Raw genomic sequence first — 12,607 nt, 5'->3', positions numbered from 1 at the left:
CCTCATGCCACAGGAGGCCACGTGAAGCTAACTTGGATTGCTCAGGCTTTTGCTTCATCCCTGGATGGTGGGGCTTAGGGTTCTGGCTTTCTGTCCTGGGCCCCAGCAAGTCTAATGTCAGTCCTGCTTTGAATACCACTGCTTTAAACCAGCCTTCCCAACCAGTCCCTCTCTCCCTTTCCCTGGGAAATTAAGTGCAAGACAAAATGAAAGCCTACTATTAATGTAACATTAAAACTGTGAAATCAAGCAAACAAAAAGGTTTACAGTTTTGTTTGAGTCTAAATTGTGGCAGTGGAACCACATTGTACTTGTGTGGAATGTTTCATCCATCTGTCCCTTTTTAAATGGAAACCTTAATATATTTCTCTGTACTACTAATGTAGGCCATAAAACTCCATTATGAAATCTTTTTAGTGTGGAGACTAAATGGGACTATAGATGCTTCATTCACAATTATGACATCCATATAACTACTGCAGCAAATGCTTACATGCATAAATAATAGTGGGAACATTTACAGTGGTTTTTATCTCTTTTATTTTAATAAGATTGATTAGTTGGAAATGAGGAGAGAGCAAGAACCATACCACAAATCAGCTTTTCATTGACTGCCAGTAAGTGCTTCAAGGACCCAAGTTTAAGAACTGCTGCTATAGTCTATACTGAGATTGCAGTATGTTGAGTTTGTACTGGCAACATTAATTTTTAGAATTCACTGTCTTTGAACTGCTTGAATTTGATTTCACAGGATTAATGCTAGTGTGCTGCATTTCCACCTCTGACGAAGACTGTACCCTTATATTAAAGGGAATAATCAGATCTTACACTTCAGAGAGTAGGCTGATCCAATAGGGCTACAATGTTGCCATGAAGTCACAGAAATTGTGAATTTGAGTAAAGTCCATGAAATCGTGGAAATGGCTATGAAAAACATTTGATTAGGCCTCCAGAGAGGCATTGCAGCGGCACTTGAAGTCGAAGCAGTATTCAGATTTGGTGCGTCTGCTTCTCCATGTACGGAAATGGATGGGCAGAACCTGAGTGGCACTGCAACTCTGTCCACCAGGTCACAATGCCTGCACTGGGGCCAACACCTGTAGGACAGAAGCCACTGCTGCCAGGTGAGCTTGTTCTTCAAACCCCTGCCGCATTAACCTCACTTTTTGCATATATTCTTGTGTATGTTGATGGGGCGGGCTACCTTTGATGACCCTTCTGTGTCTTATAATTCCCCCCTCCTGCTTGCACCTCTGCTGTGAAGTTTACTTAACAGTTTGTGCTAAAATTGTAACCTTATTTACCATAGGGGTCAAGAACAAAATAGGCACTCTTTGTAAAGCATTGTATAAATGAGTATGTAATGGGCTGAGATTATCTCCTAATGGTTAGAGCACAGAACCTAAAAATCTCATGTTGTATTTATGGCTCTACAAGTGACTTGCTCTGCTACATTCATAGAATCATAGAGCTGGAAGAGACCCCAGGAGGCCATCAAGTCCACCCCCTGCCGAAGGCAGGACCAATCCCAACTAAATCAATCCAACCAGGGCTTTGTCAAGCCGAGCCTTAAAAACCTCTAGAGATGTAGATTCCACAACCTCCCTCAGTAACCCATTCCAGTGCTTCACCACCCTCCTAGTGAAATAGTTTTTCCTAATATCCAACCTAGACCTCCCCCACTGTAACTTGAGTCCATTGCTCCTTGTTCTGCCATCCATCACTACTGTGAACAGCCTTTCTCCAGCCTCTTCGGAATCTCCCTTCAGGAAGTTGAAGGCTGCTATCAAATCCTCCCTCACTCTTCTCTTCTGCAGACTAAACAAACCCAAATCTCCCAGTCTATCATCATAGGTTATGCGCTCCAGTCCCCTAATCATTTTGGTCGCCCTCCGTTGGACCCTCTCCAGTGCGTCCACATCATTTCTATAGTGGGGGGCCCAGAACTGGACACGATACTCCAGACGTGGCCTCACCAGAGCCGAATAAAGGGGAATAATCACTTCTCTAGATCTGCTGGTAATGCTCCTCCTAATGCAACCTAATAAGCCATTAGCCTTCTTGGCTACAAGGGCACACTGTTGACTCATATTTAGCTTCTCATCTACTGTAATCCCCAGGTCCTTTTCTGCAGAACTGCTACTTAGGCAGTCTGTCCCCAGCCTGTAACAATGCTTGGGATTCTTCCATCCCAAGTACAGGACTCTACACGTGTCCTTGTTGAACCTCGTCAGATTTCTTTTGGCCCAATCCTCTAATCTGTCCAGGTCACTCTGGACCCTATCCCTGCCCTCCAGCGTATCTACCTCTCTCCCTAGCTTACTGTCATCTGCAAACTTGCTGATGGTGCAATCCATCCCCTCATCCAGGTCATTTATAAAGATGTTGAACAAAACCAGTCCCTTATTAATGAAGGGATCCTAGAAAGGGCTAAGGGTCTATGGCAGTGGTCTCCAACCTTTTTAACCACAAGATCACTTTTTCAATTTAAGTGAAATGTAAGATGTACCTCAAATCCAAATACCCTTGCCCTGCTTCTACTGGCCACGGTTCCCCATTACTGATCAGTGGGAGCATGTGGAGAAGTGCGTCCTGTGCCCCAGAAAGGGTTTGAGCATTTTTATGTTCTCCTAAACCTGGGTTTTTTTGGTCATCCAAACCCTACTCCACTTAACCTGCATCTGGAGACCCCCTCAACCCAGACTACCCCCATTGTACTCAAACTCCCACACTGACAAGCCCCACCTCCCTGCACCACCCTGAGCCCTTATAGCCAGATCTTCATGCTACTGACTCGCAACTAGCTGAACCCAGACTCCTCCCCACCAAGCCCACTCCTTAGTTTCCCTTTGAGATTCTAGTACCCAAACCTCTCCCCTGGGCCCCAACCACCTTCACCTGGAAGCCCCTGCAGAGTCCCATTGCCCCTTTGCCTAAGACCACCCCCTCCAACAAGCCTCTGCGAATCCATCTCCAAAATAAGAAAAAATTATGGAAGGGGTGAATTTTAAGAATCACTTAGAGTTGTAGACATCCACTCCCAGGACAGAGTTGAGTGTAGGGAAGAGAAGGAATTGAAGGAAAAGAGGAGTATGAAGAGTTGAATAGGATTCAGTAGTTGTAAGACTGTTTTTTGGGGTTGTGAGGAGAATTTGGTTAGTGCCAGAAAGTAAAATATTGATGTAGAATACTTCTGATTGTTGTGTCAAATGAAAGTGCTAGATGGAAGGAGGAGAGAGGATGGGGCACACTTGGAGGAGGAGGCAACGAAGAGCCTGAGTGGAGGGTTGTGGGAAGGGGCAGAGTGGGGGCATGGCCTGCAGCGGACGGAAGGGTCGATAATCCCTGACAAAATGAGAAGTGACACATTTAAAGCAAGGGCACATGTGAGGCACATAACATTGAGAGCCATGCACTCCCTCTGCTCCTTTGTTACTTTTACCAGCAATTTAATTTGCTCCTAATAATGGATCACTTTGTGCTGAAAAGGCATGATAAAGAAGGATAATCAAGTGCAGTGCATTTAGTCTTATTTTTGGGGTCATGACTAGTGCACATGCCCTATTTCGGTCTTGCAGCCAATTGATATGAAAGAGGGCCAATCATACATGTTGGTTGCCTAGTGCTCTCCTAGATACTGTTAAGGAAGAAGAAGTAGCTCTGTTGGGGAGATGAGGCTGAAGGAAGATCATTCTGACAAAATGACTAATCCTGCACTAAGTTTTCTAGATCTGAGTTATAGCAGTTTTCCTGAATGACCTGTGTAATGTGTAAATAGCCTGTTTTTGAGGTTTACAGCAATTGTTTTGTGTCCTAAAGTTTGTAATTTGGGGGTAAAATTATAGCTTTCTATCAGAATGTAATTTAAACTCTTTCCACAGTTCAAAGCATGTTAATCCCTCCATTCTGATAAGTATGTTAGGTTGTGTTTATTTTCCTACACTTTTCAGTTATTTTCTATTGTTCATGTATTTTATTTTTCACTCCTAGACATTTCACTCCTCATTTCTCCACAAAATTTTACCACAAGGTTCTAGTTCACATCAGTAACATGTCTGATAATTTGCTTCATCCTCTTACTTCTGAAACTGATATTAGCATATCTGCCAAGTATGGAACTGGAAACAGATGACAAACTCCGATCTGCCTCTTGAGCAACAAAATAGTTTGAGCACAATTTCTAATCCCAATTCTGATCTTTGGCTTGAACAATTCACTTAACATGTCTGCATCTGCTTTACTATTTCTAAAATAAAGTCTTTGACATCTACCTACAGTGCAGAGGTGTTACAACGTTTGACAAGTGTTTAGAAAATGCAGTAACGTTGTTACTAAGTTTTAGAGTTAGAAGCAAGGCACTTGAATGCGCTCTTCCCTTTTTTCAATCAGTTATTTATAGCTGCATCCATCTCAGCTTAGGGTACCAAGTTCTGTGAAGCTTCCTTTTGGACGTAACGTTTCTGTGTTCGCTACGACATCAAGAAGGGATACAGGCATTGGGCTGTAGATCAGTGATAAACAACTGGTTTTGGTTGGAGTCATCCTGTAATGATTGGGTACTACTTCACTATGGTTTCTGTAAAGGAAAATCATGCTTTACTGATTTATTGGAGTTCTTTGAGGGGGCAACAAGCATGTGGACAAGGGTGAATCCAGTGGATATAGTGTACTTAGATTTCTAGAAGGCCTTTGACAAGGTCCCTCACCAAAGGCTCTTAAGTAAAGTAAATTGTCATGGGATAAGAGGGAAGGTCCTTTCATGGATTGATAACTGGTTAAAAGACAGAAAACAAAGGGTAGGAATAAATGGTCAGTTCTCAGAATGGAGAGAGATAACTAGTGTCCCCCAAGGGTCCATACTGGGACCAATTCTATTCAACATATTTATAAATTATCTGGAGAAAGGAGTAAACAGTGAGGTGGCATTTGTAGATGATACTAAACTACTCAAGAACGTTAAGACCAAAGCAGACTGTGAAGAGCTTCACAAGGATCTCACAAAACTAGGTGATTGGGTAACAAAATGGCAAATGAATTTTAATGTTGATACGTGCAAAATAATGCACATTAGAAAAAATAATCCCAGCTATACATTATGAATGTTAAATTTAGATTTGCAACAATTTACAAATATTTTTCTTTGTGTTAATTCTGTTGTGGGTTATTTGGCAACAACATTGCTAGGTGTTTTATAGATGTATAAAGAGAAATAATTCTTCTCTCGAAAAGCTTTGGAGTGGAGTGAGCAATGATGTTTGCCTTATCTGTTGTGAATACTTGCCAGAAGGAAGGACTAGATTTTGAAGGCATTGTGGAGGAAGTGCATTTTAGGGAGAGACTTGGCTGAGAAGATGGGTGACTGGCAGACCAAGTGAAAGAGGGTTGGTACAGGCCTTTTCGACCTTTCCTTCACATTTTTCTTTTCTTTTTTTTCTTTCCAATTTCAGGCCTTTTTCCTGATGTAGGTGGAGGCTACTTCTTACCAAGACTTTCAGGAAAGATTGGCTATTTCCTTGCTCTTACAGGATTTAGATTGAAAGGAAGAGATTTGCAAAAAGCAGGAATTGCTACACACTTTATAGAATCAGAAAAGGTAAATAAATCTGTCACTATATCCTTTGATAATAGGTCAGTGTTAGATTTACTTGAAGCTGTATTTCTTCTTTGAGCAAATATCACAGCTTAAACTTATTTTTAATTATGTAATTAAATTTAGCCTCTCAAGAACATCCATTGATGGAATATTGCTATTATACTTTCTTGGTGTATACAGGACCATGAATCCCCATTTTACCTTCCTACCTCCAGTGAGATGGACTCTTGCTTGTGGTAGCTGTATATCAGCTCCCTTGCACAACCAGCCCTTCAAGCATCTTCCAGTGGCTCCACTAGACCCTACTTTGTCTTTCAGGTTAACGCTTACTGTACCAAACTCCTCAAAAGCATTTCCCTGTATTATCCAACCCCGGCCACTGAATACTCACAATAATTACCAGCTAAACTGTGCCAGAGAGTTTACCTGTACTACAGTCTGCTTATAGTGAAAGTAAATGTAAGTTTATTAACAAAGATTAACATTTAAGAGATTGCACAAGGATAAAAGAAATGACAAATAAAGAAAAGTACACTCATCTTGGAGTCTAAATGCAATTCTAATGCACTGTCACCTAAAGCTACCTCCTACCCACACTACCTGTCCAGGAGCCAGAAAGAGTTCTGGAGTTTTTGCTGCTTCAGTGGAGGATTACAAAATGTCTTTGTGTTCTTGTGTTTCCCCAAAACTCATTCTTTTCTTCTTCCAAAACAGGATGGCCCTTGTGTCCCCTTCCTGGGGCATTGGCTCCCAGGTGTCTTTCCTTACCATTAAAAAACAACAAATAGTCAGGTAGCACCTTAAAGACTAACAAAACATTGTAGATGGTATCATGAGCTTTCGTGGGCACAGCCCACTTCTTCAGATGACAGAAGTGTTGGAAGTCCAGATCCAAGAATAAATAAGGGAAGTAGGGTGGGGCAAAGGAAAAAAAGACACAGTGAGTAGATAAGCTTCATAAGGATAGTCGAGTTAGTCTGTAACAGGAAAAACTTAAAAAAACAACAAATAATCTAGTAGCACCTTAAAGACTAAATAAGGCTGATAAGAACCATTAGTTTGCACTTGGAAAGGAAGATGACCAACAGCAGATTCTGCACGGACATCAAGAATGTTTAACTATTTAGTCTATGAGATGCTACTAGACTATTTGTTGTTTTTTAAATTTTTCCTGTTACAGACTAACTTGGCTATCCTTCTGAAGCTTATCTACTCACTTGTCTTTCTTCCTCCCCTCCATTCCCCTCTCACCTCTCCCTCCCCACATCCCTCCTTCCTTTATTTATTCTTGTATCTGGACTTCCAACTCTCCAGTCATCTGAAGAAGTGGGCTATGCCCACGGAAGCTCATGATAGTTTTGTTAGTCTTTAAGGTGCTACTAAACTATTAGTTGTTTTTTAAGTTTTTCCTGTTACAGACTAACTCGGCTTCCCCCTGAAGTTTTTTTCCCCTACCATTGTTTGTTTCACTCCCCCCACCTCCCATCAGCCATTTTTCCTGTTTTGTCATATGTAAATTGGGCTTCCGTGGTGTTGACTTTACAGTACTTAAACCATCCCTTTGTCTGGCAAAAAGAGTTGCTCAGCTCTGCTGAGGAGTAACACCTTAAACTATAAGGACATTTTTCAGTATGTAGACATAAAATATAATCCACATATACATTCTAAAATGATTTAAATAACCACTAGTTGTGAGTCAAGATCTCACATGACTTTTTTTTTCCCATGGATAAATACTATAACAGCAAAGTGTTTGGGTAGTGAGTTTGTCAGGCATTGAGATGTTAGTCACAGTGGGCCACATTTTTAAAGCGTCTCTTAGGAACAAAGTGTCCAGGCAACTGTGAGTACTAAACTGAGTCATTTATGTGCACAACTGACCACTCGAATTCAGTGACTTCATTCATATGTGCAAATTTTGTGAGCAACATTTTCATGGCCCTTTATATTAGCGGTATAATACGGGACATAGCACCAAGAGGACAGTACAGAATATCTTATGGGTCTAGTTTCATCTTCTGTACCTGATCCAATAATTCCCTGTTGCAAATCAGTAGAGATGCTTATCCTGTACCTTTCTCTAACTCAGGTAGATCTTGGTCCAGAAACACATTCCTCACAAGAGGCATTGAGCACTGCCAGTTCCCAGTGAAGTCAGTGGTAATTAGGTGCTCAGCACATAGCAGACCCTTGTTTTTATATACAAACATTAAATTGATATTTTGCTGCTGAAAGTAATTTAATTATGTTCATCATTGGGTTGTGGTAACCAGTTTTGAAAACTTCCATTTACTAGATACATTAATTAGAAGAATCTACTACTGCTTGCATATGGGCAACCAATAAAAAGTATTCCAAGCCCACACCCGAACCCTCATGAGAACCAAGTATGATTCTAGGTGATGGTAGTTAGGAGATGGGCTATTAAACAGTTAAAAACACAGGGAAGAAATGAAGTCAGTCAATTCGCTATCTTTAGTTTTTTCCCAGTAACATATGTAGATCTAGATATCACAGACATTTTACTTAGCTGATTATCTTCCCACATTAACAATCTCAGAGAAGCCAATGGAAACTAGTGATGTGCAGTGTATATCTGTGAGTGTTTGCAAGGTTGGGGTTTGGGGGGGGGGGTTACAGTTGTCTGGGGGAGAGATCTAAATCATCAACTAGTTTGGTGAGATCAGTGAATAAGATTGTGCCCACCCCTTGCATGTATGAATAAGCCGGCAAGAGAAAACAACTAGCCTTCCCTACTCTCTCTTTCTCTTCACCTCTGTACAGTGACACTCCTTGCACTCGGGGACGAGGTTCCATAGGGCCAGCTCAGCTACTAACATAGTCCTTTCTGAAATGGGTCAGGAGGGTGCAAGACCTTGACTCTGCCTTCTCATCTGTACTAGCAGAGCTAGGTAGGTGCCTAGGGTATGTAGCACAGCATCAGGACTCTTAGCATCCTCTCGAGCTCTGGGAGCTGTTGTCTGCCTGCTCCATCCACAGTTCTTAGCGTATCAAAGGTTATGCCTCAAGGTCACCCCCTGAGGTGTGGGTGAGCACCTCCCTTACCTCATAATGTTGTTCCTTGAGCAACAGCAATCCTATGGTCTGAAGAATAGCCCTCCAGCTGTACATGTGGCAAGTGCACCTTCTTTTGGGGGGTTGTAAAATACAGCCGGTCCCCGAGTTATAACCAAAGCTGTCGTAAATGGTGGACCCCGAGTTATGAATTCGATCCGTGCTTACAAACAGCGAAGTTGCGTGTAACTCTATGGGGTCCAGCTTGCAAACGAACTGAGTTACGACGAATTGCTTGGTCCGTAACCGGTTCGTAAGTCGGGAAGAAGCTGTAGTCCAAACAAATAGCTTTTAGACTGTCAAAGCAAGAGGTCCTGTTCCTCATGAAAAGGGGAAAGTGGCTTTCAAGATCCACAGAAAAGTCTCTGTCCCCATCCTCCTATGCAGCTAAAGAGTTAGAACTAAGACAACGACAACATCACTTCACTTCTCAGTGGGCTCAGGATTGTAGTACTTTACCCTCTCTTTAACACAGCTTGGGGGTCTGGGCTGAGAACTCGAGATCTGCATGATTCAGGACCGTACCCCCTCCAACTGACCTTTTAAGGGCTCATCCCCAGTCCTGAGAAGTTGCACAGATGCAGCAGGTTGGGGCTGATTGTCTTTCATGATGGGCGGTGATTCACCACACAAAGGTTGTGCTTAGGAAGAGGCCTTCTGTATTGGTCCCTGAAAGTACTTAAATCCAGACTGCATAGTTTTCAGAAGTGCTGCGCATCTTCTACTCCCATTGTCTGCTTGTCACCTATTTAAATCAGGTCACAGGAGACTTTAATCCAGTACTGTCAAAATAACAAAAATCTAGTTGGAAATACATTTTATTCCCGTTATTTTAATTCCCCCCCCCCCTTTTTTTTGGTAGCTGCCTGCTCTGGAGGAAGATTTGATAGCACTAAAATCTCCTTCGAAAGAAAATGTTGCAGATGTACTGAACACATATCATATGAAGGTATCTATTAGCTAGTTACAACCCCAAACTTTATTAAAGGGGCAACTTTTAAGTGAAATAATCTTATTTACATGATCCTCATTTGCTGTTTGTTGGTATAGCATCTACAAAATGGATTCCCAGCCAATATGCACTATTGCAAGATGTTAATAATTTATATATTAGCATTAAATAACTGATTAAAATTGAAGGAATTTTAAAAATCTGATTTACTTTTCACTACTTTTTGCATTTCTTTCCATTTGGATAATGAAGTTAGACTGATTGGTTTTATTTGGTGGTTCTTGTCTACTTGCATAATGGTGCTGAACATGCAATTCTCTAAGTGCTAGGTATTACCTATTCATTGCTTTTCAGCATGATTTGCACTGGCATCTGGGGACAGCCACTGACAGAATGAGACTAGAACTGTGGGTGGCACTGGGTATAGGGGAAGTGGCCATGAAGTCTGGAATTGCATGGATTCAGTGGCTATGACATTCCACCACATGATTCAGGAACTGCTATTCCTGCCTAAACACCAAGAAGTCATGTGCAAAGTCTAAATTTGGAACCCAACTTCTGTGATTAATGATGACCCGTGAACTTTTGCAGCCCAATTTGACAATGTTACAAGCTTGTGTATATTAACAGGATTAGACTCTTGATATGGTCTAGTGAAATGCATTTGGAGCATTAAAGCAATGCATGCTTACTATAGCTAAATATTGCTAGGTTATTTTCCGAAGGGCAAGTTCATAATTCTCTGAATGTTTATCAAGTTTTTTGGGGGTAAATTTTATTTCATATCAAACAACTAGAATAGGATAGATTTCCTTGTTACAGGCTGCATGCATGTATTAAAAGGCTAATAAGCTGCACAGTACTTCTTTCAAGAAGGGACGAGGGAAGCCCTGGTGCTAACTGCCACTGAAATATCTTTGAGAAAATGGAAACTATAAGACATGAGAGCTAATATGTTGCTATAAAGGACAATGCAAACTGAGAATTAATAGAATGAAAGCTGCACCTTGGCAGTCATTGGAAATAAGAAGGAATCTATTTGAGATTCAGCTAGCATCTGTGAGACAGCTGTTTGTATCCTGAGTCCTCTAAGCAGGCCTAAAACATTTGTCAAGAGCTGTAGTTGTAATGAATCACATCTGGCAGTCTGTCAATACCAGCAGTTAATGTGAACCAATTAATGCAAAAAGTGGACTAAAATCATCCTGGACCACGGCTGTTGCCAGACCAGAATGTGTTGGTCTAGAGAGGTTTAACCTATATGTTTATTGATGCAAGCATACCTCATTATCCTATAAGTTCATGAGATATCCTGACATTAATACTATAAATCAAAACAACCAAATGTGTACAAAAGAGAAGTTTTATTCTTTATAAGACTGAAAAATAAAACTGATTGGGATAATCCAATAAATTCCATTGTACTAGATTTCCTTAAGGAAAACCCCATTTCAACTAACAGCTTCTTATTTTCCTCCTTATAAATGGACATATTTAAAAAAAAATCTGTACATACTTTTGGCTTTAGATATGGGTCCCTAAGAGCTGGTGTACGGGCAAGCTGACTCAGTATCTGGCATCAGCCCTCGCTGTGGCGCTGCATTACACTGGTGCAGAGCCGCAGCAGGGGTTGATGCCAGGTCCCAATGCAAGCTAGGACTGAGCCAGCTTGTCGGCCAGCCCGCTAAAAAAATTTACTTGCAGAGCTGCCGGGGGAGGGTTATGTGTTTGCATGTAGTTGATAGTATTAATCATTTAGTCGACTACACTGTTATATCCCTAGCTCAGAACTAACACTGCATCATGAAATAATAACTTTACAATGTTCAACACACAATGAAGAGTTTGTACATACTATAAAATGTTTGATTAAGCATGGTAAATCAGCATTAACTGATGCAGCTGCATAGACTTTTCCGTAGCGCAAATCAATATAATATTTTAGTGCCAGTGATGGACTTTGAAAGTTTTCCAACAGAGACAGAACCAAGTGAAAGATGTATTTTCTTTTAAATAGTGCAAAATTGATGAAGAAAAACAGTTTGTACTTGATGAACATATGGACAAGATTAACAGGTACTCAGTCATTTTTCTGTCTTGCCTCTTCTGTGTGGAAGATTTGCTGGTAAACACTAATATTAATGTTTACTGGATTTAACAGGTTATGTAATAAAAAAGGCCTAGTCTGTTTATCGGGGTTTTTTAGAGCTTCTTATCTGGTAGACTTATTACTTAATCTGTGTTTGCTACATAATAACAAGTGTTCTTGGCTGATTTACTGATAAAAGTAACTTTTGATGAATGTTGCTATACCAGTTAAACCCCTTAGTTTATTAGCATATGTCACCTTAGCATAGTACATAACTAACTGCTATATAACACATTAAAAGAAAGATACTTGAAAATTGGAATTGAGAATTTTGGAGCGTAAGGGACAGGTAATTCTTTGGGCGTTGAGATGAAGCTACATCTGTGACACTTTGGGACAGGTCAATACGAGAAAGAGTTGATGAATGGAAGACGGAATATTAAGAAAAAAACCTAGTAGGACAGATTTATGAGAAGCTGAAATAACTAAATATATATTTAGCTTGAATAACTGAGATGAGACTGTTCTTTACAGATATTTTATGGGTATAAACAGCAGTCAGAATGAAATTGATGTCATAGGGACAGCTGCATTTCAAATACATAGACGAGACAAAAAGTAGAATTTTTAGAATGAATATTAGTATCTTATCTGAGGCTTATTTGAATGTGAAATAGTCTGTATCAGAGCCAGCAGCACGAGGGGTGGGAAGAGCAGTAAGCCGGCTCCCTGCAGGCACCAGCAACCCCCCCATGTAAATGTCATATGCTGAAAATTTCAGCAGTTACATGTTTAATAAATGCTTTTTAACATCCCTAACTGCCATATCATCTAGGAGCCCCAGTTGTAGACCAGGGTTTACCAGTGTCTGATTACACTAGGGGTACGTCTATATTAT

The 12,607-nt window shown here is 40.8% G+C and overlaps 1 protein-coding gene across 2 annotated transcripts in view; it reads left to right on the top strand.

Annotated features, from left to right (window-relative positions):
- HIBCH (3-hydroxyisobutyryl-CoA hydrolase) overlaps positions 1–12,607 on the top strand; it is a 77,581-nt gene that overhangs the window by 43,627 nt on the left and 21,347 nt on the right. For both annotated transcript variants that reach the window (XM_006113317.4, XM_014568603.3), the window contains exons 8-10: positions 5,448–5,593; positions 9,531–9,617; positions 11,638–11,696. In XM_006113317.4, coding sequence (XP_006113379.2) covers positions 5,448–5,593; positions 9,531–9,617; positions 11,638–11,696 — 292 coding nt within the window. The remainder of the gene's footprint in view (positions 1–5,447; positions 5,594–9,530; positions 9,618–11,637; positions 11,697–12,607) is intronic.

The sequence above is a fragment of the Pelodiscus sinensis genome, chromosome 7, assembly GCF_049634645.1.
Source record: "Pelodiscus sinensis isolate JC-2024 chromosome 7, ASM4963464v1, whole genome shotgun sequence".
In the NCBI taxonomy this organism is placed as follows: domain Eukaryota; kingdom Metazoa; phylum Chordata; order Testudines; family Trionychidae; genus Pelodiscus; species Pelodiscus sinensis.
This window is presented reverse-complemented; position numbering and strand designations above follow the sequence as displayed.